Raw genomic sequence first — 16720 nt, forward strand, 5'->3', positions numbered from 1 at the left:
CTGAGGGCAGCTTATGTGCACTTAGAAGACCATGGAGCACTTAATGGGTGGACATCATAGGGCTAAATCCTCAACTAGTGTAAATCAGGATTGAAATCAATGCAGTCCCATGGAGCTACACCAGTGAAGAATCTGGCCTTTTTCAGGCTATGGCTACACTGCCCGTTTTTTTCCAGAAGAAGATATGCAAATAGTGCTCACATTTGCATATCTTCTTCTGATTCTTTTTGCGGAAGAGCTTTTGCCGCTATTTGGCCCTGTATAGATGGGTCCAAATGTCAGAAAAAAAACCCTGTTTCGCAAGGCTCTGTAAACCTCGATTTACGAGGAATAAGGGGTATTGCGAAAGATGGGTTTTTTCTAGAAGGGGCCAAATAGCGGCAAAACCTCTTCCACAAAAAGAATCGGAAGAAGATATGCAAATGATAGCATGATTTGCGTATCTTCTTCCAGAAAAAGCAGCAGTGTAGCCATAGCCTCAGTCTAAGATGCTGGTTCAGAGGCACTTTGAAGGCACAAATGGGACTGAACATTTTGCCTTTTTTTCTTTTACTTCCTCCTTTCTGCACAGTTTTTACTCCTACAAAAGTTTCGAGACTTCTGTGGCCCCCAACGTGGCTCTCGCGCCTCCTGCTCAGCAGAAGATTGTAAGCAATTCCCCATGTGCCACGGTGGTGTCACGGAACAGTGAACCACTGAGCAGCCCAGTCCAGCCCCGGAAAAGGAAGCTGACTGCAGACAACCCAGCCGTCCTGGAAGCCGCAGCCACTGTCACTGCTACCGAAGAGGACAAAGAATCAGAAGCAGAGATTGAAGTAGAAACCCGGGAGGAATGTAAGTGTGAGTTACCTGCCTTTACTTTTTCCCCCTGGAATAATTTTGGACTTTGGGTTCCCAGAAGAGTCCAAGGAAGTTAAACTCCTGTGGGAGATGAGTCCTTAATGTGGTCTTCAAACCCAGCCATAGGTGCTGAAACTAGGAGTGCTGAAACTAGGAGTGCGGGGGGTGCTGCAGCAGCCCCTGGCTTGAAGTGGTTTCCATTATGTGCAGGATTTACAGTTTAGTTCAGTGGCTTTCAGTCCCCCCACTGCAGAAATTGTCCCAGCCCCCTTGCACGCAGCTCTCTGAGGCCCCTCTGAAAATCCCAGCCGTAAATAGTGAGACACAGAGAAATGGAAGGCACCCCAGGTGGACTCCCCTAGAAAAGCACAAGCCACAACTCCTCACACTTGCATTACAATGGGTGACAGGCCCACTTTAGCCCTCTGGGGATGGCTTAACTTCAGCCAGGCTAGGATCAGCCCTTAAGCAGCACACCTTAGGTGGTGAGGCGGCTCTGCACTGGGTGAAATTGCACCAAGACTAGCAGGATATCCCTGTCCAGTTCTTCCCCAAAGCAGTGGAAGTGTTCTCCAGAGGGAGAGTGCAGAGAATTGCATGCAGCTAAACCCCGAAGTCTGTGCTTAAAACAGAACTTCCACGGAGAATTTGGTGGGAGCCCTGCAGCCCTGAGCGTTGCTTAGATTTGCATTTCCATCATCCGTCCGGTATCAGGCATAAAACATTCCTTGAGCGTGGTTCCTCCTTTTCGGAGGGTCTCAGCCCCTGCCAACTGATGCGGCGTTGAATGTAAAATGCACCTTTGCTAACTTTCAGGGTATGTGTGTTTTGTTTGCAGTCACCTCGTCCCTGTCCTCGCTCTCTTCCCCATCCTTTACTTCGTCCAGCTCTGCGAAGGACATGAGCTCCCCTGGAATGCAAACCACGGCCATCATCAGCAACTCTTTTGAGGTTGCCGCCCATGCTGAGTCTCACAACAGCGGCTTGGAAGCTGAACTGGAGCATCTAAGGCAGGCCCTGGACAGTGGCCTGGATACTAAAGAAGCCAAAGAGAAATTCCTCCATGAAGTGGTTAAGATGAGGGTGAAGCAGGAAGAGAAGCTAAACGCTGCCTTGCAGGCTAAACGCAGCTTGCACCAGGTACTAATGGGCAAGAGTTTCCTGTGGTCACTGTGTGCATGTCCTCCACCAGGGGAACCCGTTGGCTAGTCTGACGTTGAAAATAATTAATCTGCCTTCCCACAATGTCAGCGGCAGTCTCTGGGGTTCTGGTTCTAAACAGAAAAGGGCAATGCCTGGAATATGGGAGCTTTGCCTAGTTTCACACATGCTACCTGTCCCTGTTTAAAAGAGAGTCACAACTTTCTAATCAAAACCAAATCATTTCTCCCATTTCCCTTTGAAAAGCTGGCCGGGTCCCGCCGAGTTAAAATTGTTTTCACTGTGCATGTTTCTCTCTCCCAGGAGGGGCCCCTTGAGAGCTTCTGTCTGATGGGGAGTCTGTCATGTTCCCCATTCTCCAACCCAGGCGTACTTTGGCAGGGCATAGCATTGACACGCTCAGGGAGAGAGGGAGTTGGGATTGTCAATCTAGAGTCAGTTGTCTACATCTGTGTGCTAGTAACCAGGGACCAGTCTCCCTCATGGGATGCTCCATTTGAAGCAGAGCTACCTGGTAACTAGTCGGAGCATAACTAGGTGATAGTGTACATCTAGTTCAGTGGAGCAGGATATTTTCTCTAACCAGGAGTGACCTGCTATTTTTAGCATAAAGAAGTAGGAGCAGAGGCAGCAGAGAGCCTTTTGCTGTTTGCTGAAAGCAGGCACATGTGTTTGTCAGCCAACAAATGCCAGGTTTAGGGGACCGGTGGCTCAGATACAGGCATAATTTGCTTGCAGAAAGGCTTTGCACCAAGAAAAAGCAACATGAGAACCTAGGCGTTTTATCACAGGCTCCGTCGCAGGAGAAAGGTCCTGGATGAACCTGATTCATATTTGAACCCGAGTCTGCCCAACCTATTGGTCCTGCATTAGGACCAGTTTTGTGGCCCATGCTCTCACATCATCCTGCTGCTCCTAGAAGGAAGTTTTCTGTATCACGGGTTGCAGGGCCAGCTCTCCAGAGGCAGGAGCCAGGCAGCCAGAGCTGCTCACTCACTCCATGTGCCCTGGGGGCAAGCCACTTGATTTCCTTGTGTTTCAGAGAAGATTTAGATCAAAACAAAACAAACCCCATTTACGTAAAACAGGTGCTGAACCCACCTTGAGCTGTGCAGGAATAATCAAGCAAAGGAGTGTGTCAGACTAGGAATGGGGAGGGTGTCTGGCCATGAGTTTCCATTTTGGCAGCGCTCGGTTTCCGATTCCACAGAGCCAGGGCGGACGTGCATGCGCGCCCCCCATGTCGGGGTTGAGCTAACAATGGCCTGGCTGGGAAGTGAGATTGTCAAAGGAGTGAATTTCCCATGACCCGACTGCAGCGTGTTACTTAACAGAGACACGTTTCTGGGAGGGTTTGCCTCTGACAGAGAGGAAGTCCAGTTTCTGGAGAGAGAGAAAAGTGGTGTTCATTTAATTTAACCCTTTAAAAAGCCAGATCAGAGTCAGTTTTTGCTTCAGAGTCATGCAATACATATAGTATATAATAGGCTTAGGGGTGCAAGTTTAACCAAACTGTTTGGATATTAGCAATCAAGTCTTCGGGTGCTTCCGAATTTCTTAATGTTAGAAATTAAATTAATTTTAGGTTCGTCACAAGTATCTTCCTGGCTGGCTGCGATGGAGCAGCTGTTGAAAGCCTTTCTTGGCCAGTTTTGCCCTTCATTGTCCTAGCATTGTGCACCCTCTGCTTCCTGTTTCCAGATCAAGGGCAGCCAGTAGGGTTAACCCATTTGCCCCTTCATGATATGATAGTTGCTTTTAGGCAGTGCCGCATTCAGCACAAGCAGCGGATGCTCCAAAAGAGTTAACTAATTCATCATGCAGCCTTTAACGGTGGCGGCCATTTTGCTTGGCAGTCAAGATGCAAAATTTGAATCAGGTTTGGCTTTTTGAAAGCCCCAGAGTTCAGGGTAAATTTGTCCAAGGCTTTTGGTTTGGTCCAATAGAAGAATTTGGTCATTTGCAAAATTGGGAGCCAGGTTCAGATTGCAGCTTCTTTCTCTCCTTCCCACCCCGGCTCTGGCCCCACAATGCAGTGGTGTTTGGATCTTAGGATTTGGTTTAGGTCCATCTCTCCTTTCCAGCGTCCCTTATAACATAAGAGCAGACCCGTGTCCATCTAACCCAGTATCCTGTCTTGTGACAGTGGCCAGTGCCAAATGCTTCAGAGGGAATGAACAGACATGGGCAAACAGCAACTCCTTGTCATCTGGTCCCAGCTGCTGGCAGTCAAAGGTTTAGGGAAATCCAGAGCACAGGGATTGCATCCCTGACCAGAGTGGCTAGTAGCAATTGACGTACCTAACTTCCAGGAACTTCTCTTCCTTTTATTGAACCCACTGCCTTGCTGTAATCTTGTCTGAGCTGCCCCAGTCCCTGAGGAACCCTGTCACTTTTTGTGCTTTCCAGGAACTAGAGTTCCTGCGCGTGGCAAAGAAGGAGAAGCTGAGAGAGGCCACCGAGGCAAAGCGCAACTTGAGGAAAGAGATCGAACGTCTTAGAGCTGAGAACGAGAAGAAAATGAAAGAAGCCAATGAGTCACGGATACGACTAAAGCGGGAACTGGAGCAAGCCAGGCAGATCCGGGTGTGCGACAAAGGATGTGAAGCAGGCAGGCTGCGGGCCAAGTACTCTGCCCAGGTAAGGCCAGGCCTTTGAGAGCTGATGGGCACGCGAGCGACTGCTCTCCACATTCTAGGGCTAGTCAGTGCCATCCTTCTTCAGTCTGTACACCTCTTGACCCCGTTAGGGCTATTCTCTGCCCCTCTAGCACTTCTACTGCCCCTCTGTAGGATTTGGGTGTAGGGAGGAATTTTCTCCCATTTTACAGATGGGGAACTGAGGCACAGAGAGGTGAAGTGGCTTGCCTGGGTCACGTAGGGAGTCTGTGACGGGTGTTCCCTGTAAGCTGTGCACTTATGCGGCCCCTCATGAAAGATCCCAGTACTGCCCAGCTGATTAGCAGAGCAGCGAGGTTAGTGTTTCTCCAGGTGCACATTCACATATGCCTCGGTGCACATGACAAAATTTCTTCCATGCATGGATAGAAACGATTAAAGGGAACATTGCCTGTGAGAAAGCAGAGAATTGAAGCCAACTCTCTTGAGGCCCAGTCCAGGGCCTTACGCACAAACCCATTCTTCCTTGGGGCCTGTGCAAATACTCCCCCAGTTTGAGCAAGGTCATGCACACGGCCAAACTTTGTAGTGCAAACCTTTTAGCTGGAGGCTGTGCCAAGAATATTCCTGCCAGGTGAAATTCACTGGTTTTGGCACCTCTGCCGTGCCTGTTGAGCCCCATGGGTCATGTTCTGTCCTTCTACACAGGGCTGATTTCATCTATTGAGAGTACTAAGTTGAGTCCCCTAGATTTCCATAATAGGGTTTCCCTAGCAATCACCTGCAGATTCAGGAGGCTAGGAGTAGCTCAGGCCGCATGGCCTTACTTCACCAGTGGGAAGGAATTTTGCCTATAGCCATGAGCCAGCAGGAGTGTTTTGCTGTAAGCATGTCTTATGCCCTTTCAGCTTATTAAAACACCTCCCCCCACACGCTCACACCCTTTCCCTCCTCCCAGCCTGATTCTTTTCTAACAAATGAGTCAGTAACTTACTGACAGCTAAAGCCACAAGCCCCAGGAGCTCAAGCTGCACGTCCTTAAGTCGCCTGGTGGTGTCTTGGTCTTGCAGGGCATGTGAAATGCCAGGCCTTCCGCTGTCCCAAGTCCCCAGCTTATCTGAGAGCAGAATGGCAGCAGTCAAAAGGATCTCATTGCAATGCTTGGCCCCTTCTTCCCTGCAATCGAACAACCTGATTGGCCCCTAATTTCCTCCCCATAAAAGAACAGCGCCCCATGCTCTTCATTAGCCCTCTCAAAAAAAACAAACAAACCCAAAAAAACCCAAACAAACCCCAAGTAACACTCCTCCCCAGTGGCCTCCAGTACTGCCATCTAGCCTTATTCGGACCTGCTCACTCCTGACCACCTTCTGCCAAACCCTGTCAGTTCTCTGTGCAAGAGTCTGGTGAATAAATGGTTAATAAGGGAGCTGGGTCAGAGAGAGCCTAGAGCACAGGAGTGAAATGGGGCAGGTTTCACTCCCAGTCCAAGCAGCTGCCTTCCTGCCACAGTTCCTCTCCCCACACTAACTTCCTATCCCTCCCTCCCTCCCCCCACCCCCACCTCCGCCCATCCTTCCACCAAAACTTCCAGAAAGCATTCAGTTTCATGCTGTGTTAGCATCCTTTGAGGGCAAATTCCTAATGGTTTTTGCTAGAGATAAGCCGACACAGAACAGCATCTGTGCAAAGACTATATAAGCAGCATGCAGTTGAACTACAAGAGGATTAGATCATAGATCCACATAGGTTTGTTGCCATGAGATGATATCTAATGGCGTTATACACACATCCCCTCCTTAGAGGCTGGATTTGCAGGTCATTCTGCCCAACTATCAAAACTTAAAACTGCAGCCTTTCAAAGAGTCTCTTTAAAAGGGAAAAAAGCAAAAAGCAACAACCTAAATTTGTCTAACCCTGGCTCTCAATAACGGGAAGGGGAGTGGTCGGCATGTACCGCTCTGAGACATGCCTAACCAGGAGACCAGAAGCAGGAAATGATGTGGTCTTCCTCCCTAGCATCACGGGATGTCTCACTGATAAGAGGTGTCCAGACTAAACATACCCAGACTGAGTGCTGAGGCATGGGCGTTACCTGAAACTGACTTCCACTTTGGCAAGAACGGCAACAACAAAAAAACCCAAGGTGACAGGCCATGCAGATAAAATAAACACTTTGCTTACTGGCTAGAGCTTTGCATGAGCTGCAGGTGTGTCCTCTCTTGCATTTTGCTCAGAATGAAAATTTAACTTTTTTTTTTCATCACCCATAATATTCCCCCAGTAGTGGGGTTTTCAGAGACACGTATCTAGCACGAGGGGTTAACACTTGCAAAAGTACCTAACTGACTTAGAAGCCGAAGGCTAAAATAGTCACAAGTGACTAAAGAGGCTAGAAATGTTGGAGAACCTCAATGGGACTTGCACACACACAAGAGCTTCTGAAAATTTTAGATGCTCTGTCCTTAGGCCTTCATTTGTAGCTGACAGACCTGCACAGGAAGAGCAAGAGAGCGAGTCCGTGTGCATGCATTTTCATAATTTGTTATTGATTTCAAAGAAACCACAGTTCTTTTGCCAGGTTTAGTCCGAAACTAGCATCCGACAAGCACGAGAAAACATAATACAACCAGGCATGGGCTTGTCACCAGGGCTTTAAAAGAGTTCAGGGGGCAGTCTCCTAGTGAAGGGCGTGACAAGTTGGCCCCGGAACGCCTACAGGGCCACATTCAGAGTAGCTGTCTGATTTTGGCCCCAGGAAGGCAAGGCATTCATTTTCCCATGCCATGCCAGGGGGCTGTAGATGGTTTGTGTCACCTCTGCCACTGAGCTAAGCTACAGTAGACATGTCAGCACAGTCCTCCTCCTCTATACCCCTGCATGCCGAGGTGATGGGGTCCAAGTCAGCGAGGAGCTGAGCTGCTCCTGGGGTTGTCGAGGATTGTCACAGACTGACACTCGATGCTGGTACGTCTTCTCACTGCAGCATAACTGGCAAGCCCCAGATTCTGAGCACAACCCTCTCCCTGTCTGCAAGGTGCTAACCCTTCCTCTCTTGAGTAAGGAGCCAGGGGCTGTCTGGCCCCATTCCTGTGTGGGAAGCCCAGCAGCCTTTTCAGCATCAGTTTATGGCCCAGCAGCTACATTCAGCTCGCTTTGGTCAAAAAACGAGTTTGATCAGCTGCCAGTTTAGCTTTTACTTCAGCACTCTGAGGCCAAAAGAGGCTGCTGTGATCCTCTTGCATGGTTCTCAACCTATTTACTAAGGCTGCCAAGTGATTAAGAGCATTAATTGCTATTAACCACATGATTTAAAAAATTAATCATGCTATTAATAATAGAATACTGTCTATTTAAATATTTTTGACATTTTTTACATATATTGATTTCAGTTACAATCACTTTATTTTTTATTGCAAATATTTGCACTGTGAAAAAGAAACAAAAGAAATGGTATTTTCCCTTCACCTCATACAAGCAGGCTGTGTCTAGACTGGCAAGTTTTTCCGGAAAATCAGCAGCTTTTCCGGAAAAAATTGCCAGCTGTCTACACTGGCCGCTTGAATTTCCGGAAAAGCACTGACGATCTCATGTAAAATCATCAGTGCTTTTCCAGAAAAACTATGCTGCTCCCGTTTGGGCAAAAGTCTTTTTCTGAAAGACTTTTGCCCAAAAGGGCCAGTGTAGACAGCATAGTACTGTTTTCCACAAAAAAGCCACGATCGCGAAAATGGTGATCGGGGCTTTTTTGCGGAAAACCGCATCTTGATTGGCCACGGAAGCTTTCCGCAAAAAGTGCTTTTGCAGAAAAGCATCCTGCCAATCTAGATGTGCTTTTCCAAAAATGCTTTTAACGGAAAACTTTTCCATTAAAACCATTTTCGGAAATTCATGCCAGTGTAGATGTAGCCGTAATGTATTGCCATCTCTTTAACAGATGTAGGGCTTTTTGTTACATACCTGCATTCAAAAACAAAGCAAGGTAAAACTTTAGTGCCTAAACTAAAGTAAACTCAGTCCTACTTCTTGTCCAGTCAATTGCTACGACAGGCTAGTTTGTTTACATTTACGGGAGAAAATGCTGCCCTCTTATTTACAATGTCTCCAGAGGGTGAGAACAAGCATATGCAAGGCACTTTTGTAGCTGGCACCGTGAGGTATTTGTGTCAGATACGCTAAACATTTGTATACCCCTTCATGATTCAACCAGCCTCCCAGAGGACGACATGCTTCCATGCTGATGACTCTTGGTTAAAAAAAAAAAAAAGTGTTAATTAAATTTGTGACTGAACTCCTTGGGGGAGAATTGTATGTGCCCTGCTCTGTTTTACTCACAGTCTGTCAGCTATTCAAAAATAATACTATAACATGAGCACTGTCCACTTCATAATCTGTGTTGTAATTGAAATCAATATATTTGAAAACCTAGAAAAACATCCTGAAATAATTCATTTCATTTGGTGTCCGGTTGTTTACCAGTGAGATTAAAACGGTGATTAATCGACAGCCCCACTTTTTACTATTGTGGGCTTCATCCAGTACTGGTCCTGGGGATGTCACAAGAGCTGCAGCTGTGTGCCGAGAGGCCTGGGAGTTAAGAACCACTGGGCATAGTTTGACCTTTGATAGAGCTAGGCCTTGTTGCTTCTCCAGAATAATTCCGGTTTGAACGAGAGTCGATTGCTTAGAAAAACATCCAATCTTGCTTTAAAAATGGCCTGTGATGGAGAATTCACCGTGCCCCTTGGTAAATTGTTCCAATGGTCAATTTACCCTTCATGTTAAAAATGTCAGCCTTAGTTCCAGTCTGAGTTTGTCAGAGGGGCTCAAAGAGCTATTGCCTGTGACTGAGAGTCGGGGGGACAGGGGAAATTTCAGGTGGTTATTTCTTTCCTCCTTCAGCCCCACATCTCGAACCCAGCTGCCCCTCTACATGACTAGAATTGTCTTCCCTTCCTTGGAGTCCCTTCCATTTACCGTAAACCATGTAGGGATTCTTCTTTGGGTGTAAGATGTGATTACCGTTGGCCTTCTTAGGGGTGTGTCCAGATTGGAGGTGCAGCTGGCCAATCAGAATGCATTTTTGGAAAATCATGGAAATAACATCTCTAAAATGCATGCAAATAAGTCACATTAGCTCTTTAGCTAAGAGTCCTGGCATGTTACTACCTTAATAGTCCATGGGCTTAAGAACTGACTGGGGCTTCAGTAAATGGCCTATTTGGTTTTTCCCATCTTTAACTCTTCTGCAATTCCTACCATACCACTGGTCTTGTCTCTCTATCCCAGATAGTGAAGTGCTTCCAAGAAGGCTAACAGTTCCCACAATGCAACACGGCTAACTGAACGGGGGGAGAGGAGGGATCATGAAATTTCTTCTTGAACTTGCCATCGATCCTCTTATCTCCTGAAGCAAGAGATTACGTCACTCTTCTCATAGCCTGTTTAAACAACGTGTGTTATTGATCCAAAATGATCTAGTTCTTGCCTGAATCCACGACGACAGAATGAAACCAAAATACTATGGTGTGTTTTTTATTCCCCCCCTTTTCTTTTGCTCTAGATTGAGGACCTACAAGTCAAGCTTCAGCATGCCGAGGCTGACAGGGAACAGCTCCGAGCTGACCTGCTGCATGAGAGGGAGGCTCGGGAACACTTGGAAAAAGTGGTCAAGGAACTTCAGGAACAACTGTGGCCTAAATCAAGCACTCATGCCAGCAGTGAGAACACAGCAAATGACATTGAGAACTAAACAAACACCACGTCATCTAATCCAGATACAGAATGACATATATGCACAGTAAGGGAGGATGTGTGGGGTGTGTGTGAACCTGCATGTGTGAGTGGGTGTGTGCGGCTCTGCACACATTTATAAATACGGACTTTATTATTAGTTGGAGGGCAAATGTTACTCTTTACAACAGAAGCACTGACTTACACCTCTTTTTTCAATCCATATAGCACAACATCTTACTGTGCCTATAACACACAGAGTGTTTATAAACTAAATACTTTTCAGTCCACTGCAAATTTTCTACTGGCAAACTTCAAGGAAGCAGCATCGTCCAACTCAAACCAGAGTCTATGGCAAGCAACCATGGCAGTGCGTTTACGTTGTCCTTGTGCTTGCTGGGACACTTTGAAATTCAAACAAACAAAAAAACCCAACAAACTTTTTGTTATAAGCTATTTAAAATGATGACCTTATACAGACTTGGTATTAAAACAATTAATGAGATTTTTTTTAATAACAAACCTTTAAAAGCAAAACAAAAGAATAAAAAAGAAACCCTTGATGCACAATTTTTAAACGACTTGTTACGGGCTTTGGGATTCTTACTGTAGGAGCCCTATGGTGATGTTGCCATTTCATCAGCAATTTTCCGCCCCTTAGGAAGCCATCACAGTTTTAATACTGTCATGTGGTTCTATGAGAATTTCAGAGTGCTTTTCAAAAGTTGATTTTTTTCTTTGTCCAAACGATCCTCATTTTCCTCTGCTAAACCCACGAAGAAAGAAGGATGGAGGGGAGTGCATGTGTGGAGAGAGTGTATGCTCGAGAGAGACAAACCCAGCCTTATTGACTTCAGTGTTTGTAAATCACGCCAAAATCTTTAAAGTTATCTGTCATTAACTGATGTGTTCAAAAGACTCGCTTCATCCATGAACACTTCAGTTTTAGGAAAAGAATGGAAGAAGAAATAAAAGCAAGGAAGAAGGTGGATGAACTTAAGTTGGTTGAAAGATAAGCAAAAAAAAAAAAAAAAAAAAAAAAAGAGAGAGACATGCATTTTGAAGTCATTCTGAAATCTTTACTTCAGCTTTCAGTTTTCCAGAGAACTTGTCTTTGTTACACAATCTTTTCATGAATTCAGTATTGATTTACCTACTCGGCAATGTCTGTCAGGATTACTGTGCCCGAGGAGAGTGCAACACCCGATACTACAGAAAACTAAGAACGATACTTTTGCTGCTGTGAATAAGGCTACATCTTTTATTTTTTTTAAACAATAAAAATTACTTTAATTTTGGGATCCAAGCCGCAACCCTGGAATAAAAATGCAGCATTACATCACTTTTGTCTTTTTTATTATTATTTTTATTATTATTTTTAAAAGAACTGCACTTTGTCAAAATCTTCCTCTGCATTTTATTCCACAGTTGTAAAGTTTACAGGTTGATTATTCTCGGTTGAACAGTGCTTTAAAGACTTCAAAACATCTGCCCGATTCTCCACAGCCTGGCATCTCATGTGTCATCATTCACACCCAAGCCAAGTGAATGCAGACCAGGGATAGAACCTCCCAATCAGGATTTTCCATACACGTACACTAGTAGCAGTATTTTACACTCGCTTTGTATGATTGTACAAATCAACAAAGTACTGGTAGAAGGATGTGGAGATTTGGGCTTTCCCCACGTGTATGCAGTGCTTTACTGAACGAGGGAAAACGTAGATTAAAAAAACAAACACATCTCATAGTGCACCCAAGTTTAAAGGCATAAAGTGAAAATTAGACCTGGGGCTGCTGATGTGCCTTCCAGCTAATTTTTCCTTTCAAGTATCTTGTAAAGGAATTGTTGACTTTTTTTTGTTTCAGCTGTTTAAAAAAAAGATAATCTGTGCATCATTATTAACAAGAAGTTATTCTCTCAGTGAAGCATATTTCTGGTAACTTTTATTTTCTTTTTGGACGTTTATGCAAACTGTGTAAGCTTGAAAATTATTTCCCAGTAGACAAAAAGCGGCTGCCAATCCTAAAATTATAGTATTTACTTACCATGCATTAGAGAGAAATAAAAGATTTTTTAAGTTTTTTAAATGAGCTGTTTGCTTGAATCCATTATAATAACCATTGTAACTGTGAGCATTAATGGGAAGTAAAGTTCATATATGTTTTAGGTACAAAGAGAGAAGGTATATGAAAGGAATGAAATTATGGGGACAATGCAGAACTGTGGGGAGCAAAACAAAAATTGTTATACCAAGTTAATTACATGAAATTAAAATTGTCCGTTTAAACAGGGGATTTTGCCCTTGTGTGTTTGGGATGGTGGAGATCGAATTAAGGTGCAAATCTCCTCTTCTAAAGTGCAATGCAAAAGGAACATTGTTTATGCAGGGGTATTTTTTATGTGGGTTTGGGGTTTTTTTTGTTTTTTTGTTTTTTGCTTCTTTGTATTTTTCTGCAATTATTAAAAGGATCGTATGCATGGAATTAAAATCTCTGCCATATGTATATTCATTAATGGGCATTATTACTGTCTTATGTAAAGGGTTTGTTATGCAATATGCATAAAACTGTTCTCAGCCTTATGATTTCCACATCTGTATTTTTTCAGTTATTTCTTCAAGGGAAACTAAATAATTTAGCTTTAGCTGAGTATTGCATATTTTACAAGGTCTCTCATATGTTGTGCTCTATTGCCATGTCAAGAAATTACACATAGAACAAACCTGTTGTTTTTCACCATGCTGGCTTCTTTGAAGCAGATTTTTTTATTATTATTGTTTTGTCTATCCTTTGAACATGTCACTTTTTCCTATGACCTAACAAAAATTTGCAGCATGTTGAAGCCTCTACTTATCTCATCCAGGAAAAACAGTCGTTTCACCTGCAGCACATCACATGTTTCATCATTATATTTATGCAGCATGTATAATTATACACTGGTATAACTTCTCCTGTGTGTATGAAGTCTTTTTCCTCAAAAATGAATGAACTCTGCATTTTTTCAGGGAAGGAAAAAAATTAGATCATAAATAGCTTTATCAGGAAACACCAAGGAAGAACATTCTCCATATTCAAACTGCATGCCACTATGTGTTTTTTAATTTAGATTTTTTTCCACATGATGTGTTACAATAAAGTTGTTGAGTGTAATCTCTGGACTACTAGCCTTACTATGCTTCAAATGAACATCAAGCACTAAATAGGATTACTTTTAAATTGGAGAAAACAACCTAATTGAAAATCACTTTAAATTATGGTTTAAACCAATGCAGAGAAAAAAGTTTAAGAACTGTACCCCAGTAGTGTAAGAAGACTATGGGAACAAACTAACTACACCAGCAACTTGTTCATAGGACAGTTCTGTAAAACGGGATTTGATTTTTTTTGTCGTTCCAAATTACATTTTGCAGTGAGCAAACAGTAGAATCTTTGGCATTGCTGGAGAGCATGTCCTTTTCTTTTTAATTGAGCAATTCTGGGCAGGGATATAAATCAATGTATTGGGGATATCTGGGTAGTGCCAAGACCTAGCCACATGATCTAGAAAATGTCTCTAGAATGGTAGTAACACTTGTGAGAGAAACTTTTGTGATGGTTGTTCGCATTGAGGGAGTTCTGTGTGTAATTTCTGTGTATGCAACATTGCACTGAAATAAAATAGTTACATCATCCCTCATAGATAGACTTGCTCTTACTTTGACCACAGCTGCATTCCATGTGCACCTGAGTTGATAGGGTGCCTAGGAATTGTTAGATTGCATCCCCTCCTTTGCATTTGCCATTTAGTTTCCTTTAAGAAGTTAAAAGGGAGAAGAGGTGATTTATACAGGCTATTGACTCTCCCTATAATTAAAAATATATTACCTAGATAATTGTATATTCAGTTTAATTACTCACTGTTTCTATATTGAAAGATGACTTAACGAAGGGAAAAAAACAACAGCAATAACATTCTTATCTATGGAGCAGCTAACTAGTATACATAATACTCTGCTTTTCAAACAGAACTAGCCAATGTAAAAAAATAAAAAAGTAAATTCAACATGTAAATACTTTTTTTTTCATTTTACACTGTTGTATTATAAGTGTATATGGTGTTTACTTTTTCAAAACTCTTTCTTACCTGGTAGTTGTCTTGTTTTATGAGTTGTGTTTTTAACTAAGAAGAATTTTTGCTGTCTGTTAGGAAAAAAAAACAAAACAACTTTTGCAAGTTTTTCAATGTGGGTTAACTTTCCGTCATCATTTGCATTTTATTTGTCCTTATTTTCATTGTAAAGTATTTTATTATTAAAAAAAAGTTGATTTCCCCGTGTCAGTTAATGTGTTTTAGAGGGAGGTTTTGTTTTTGAGGGTGTTTTGTTTTGTTTTGTTTTTTTAAAAATCAAGAGAATTCACAGATGACATTTTTTCAATTGAGGAAAAAAATCTATACATTTATAATAGCCAATAGCATTTCAGCACATTTTGTTATCCTGGTCTCTCCTATGCTGCTGCTAATGACAATATTATGACTTACTCTACTATTCTAGAACTATTTTTATGTAATTAATGTATGCTTTCTTGTTTATAAATGCCTGATTTAAAAAAATAAGAAAAAAGCTTGGCATATTTATCTATTTCGCTGTGTACCTTGATAGTCCTTTTACATCCCCTTTTCCACATCCCCGCCCCTGAAACAGATATTGTAAAATAAAGGACTTTATGAGATTATGTATGAAAATAGCTATGCTTATATACCACAGTGACTGAATGTACAGTGTATAGACGCATTACCGAAAATAAAATTGTTTGTCCAGAAAACAATAGATAAGCTATATTCTTTGAATCTCTCAATACCAGATTGTAGCCTAAATTCTCAAGTGTGGCTAAGGCCCAGCTTCTCAAAGGTATGTAGGCACCTAACTCCCATTGGAGAAACTCAGATTGTTAGCTTTAAGGGGCCTAAAATTCAGAAAGGGCCGAGAAGCCATGGACTGAAAAACAGGCTCCTTTAACATGTTGTGTGTTGGGCACCAAAAACCAGGCGTCATTCTTGATAATTCAGGCTTGTGGGTGTGTTCCCCTCTCACACACAGTACTGCCACAGACCGGTGTTTCAGGAAATGTTTGGTAGCATTTCCCTCTTCTGTCTGGATAATAGTCACCGCATGCACTTCCCTGCTCAAAAATGTGATCCTTTTCGCCACTCAGAGCATGTGTACACTGCAGAGTTTTTCCGGAAAAAGTTCACTTACGTCCACACTGCAATTGCATTCTTTCGAAAAAAAATCGAAAGAACAGAGGGGTTTTTCCGTCATTGGTAAACCTCTTTCTACAAGGAAGAAGCCTTTTTCCAAAAGAGCTCTTTCAGAAAAAGGCGTGTGTGGACAGGGAAGAGGAAGTTCTTTTGGAAGAAGAGGAAAGAGGAAAAGCACAGGTGCCCTGGTGGTCATTCCGTCCATAGTAATCACAGCTTAAATGTGAGATAGCGTCCATTCAGTTTGGACACTATCTTTCAAAAAAGCAGATCACTTTTTCAATGTGCTTTGTCAGTGTGAACACTCTCTTTCAGACAAAGTCTTTTCAGAAGATCTCTTCCAGAAAAGCTTCTTCTAATAGAAGCCTGCAGTCTAGACATAGCCTGAGGCTCTCCTTTCATATGGGGCAAATTCCTATGTAGTTAGAGTAAATTTCTACAATGGTAGTGCCAAAGGTCCCAATGACAATCGAACCCGTTGCTGTGGAAAGGTATTCTCCAGCCTGATGAGCACTTACTAAGGCCATGTCTTCACTGAGCGGAAGATCGACGCTGTCACGATTGATTTTCCAGAGTGCCATTTAGCAAGTCTAGTTAAGATCTGCCAAATTGAATTTAGAGAGCCCCCTCCTTTGGTGTCTGGTTCTTCTGCTTCTATGAGAAGTAAGGGAAACTGACAGGAGTTTTTGCTCCCATCAGCCTTTCATTGTGGGGACGGTAAGGAAACCTGTATCAAGGTATGTTGAGTCCAGCTACGAATGAACGTAGCTGCAGTTACGTATCTTGAGTCGACCTTCCTCTTTACTGTAGACCTGGCCTGAGATGACAGTTCTGTGCCATTAGCTGTGAGTGACGCAAGATTTGGGCCCAGAGTGGCAAAAAATTCCAATTGAATTTAAAGGAGCAGATCCTTCTATGAACATGATGCCACTCCCCTCCTCCAGTATTAAAGAATCATGCCCCAGACTAAGGTGATGTGGCCATCTTGAAAGCAGGACAGGCTGGGCGAGGGGATATGAGGCCACTTAGGAAGCTAGAGCATGACTCTTAGAGATAACAAGAGACTGGGTATTAATGTGTTCTCAATAAAAGATGCAGGAGGGATTGAGGGGAAGGGGCATCTGCAC

The 16720-nt window shown here is 43.2% G+C and overlaps 1 protein-coding gene across 2 annotated transcripts in view; it reads left to right on the plus strand.

The window, feature by feature from the left end:
* SKI (SKI proto-oncogene) overlaps positions 1–15162 on the plus strand; it is a 159984-nt gene extending 144822 nt beyond the window's left edge. Inside the window, exons 4-7 of one of the 2 annotated variants that reach the window (XM_075906853.1) lie at positions 572–840; positions 1679–1980; positions 4411–4641; positions 10183–15162. In XM_075906853.1, the coding sequence (XP_075762968.1) occupies positions 572–840; positions 1679–1980; positions 4411–4641; positions 10183–10371 (991 nt within the window). In that variant the 3' untranslated portion in view covers positions 10372–15162. The remainder of the gene's footprint in view (positions 1–571; positions 841–1678; positions 1981–4410; positions 4642–10182) is intronic. The other variant, XM_014571564.3, reaches the window with a different exon arrangement.
* Positions 15163–16720: the final 1558 nt, after the last annotated feature.

The sequence above is a fragment of the Pelodiscus sinensis genome, chromosome 23 (assembly GCF_049634645.1).
Source record: "Pelodiscus sinensis isolate JC-2024 chromosome 23, ASM4963464v1, whole genome shotgun sequence".
NCBI lineage: Eukaryota > Metazoa > Chordata > Testudines > Trionychidae > Pelodiscus > Pelodiscus sinensis.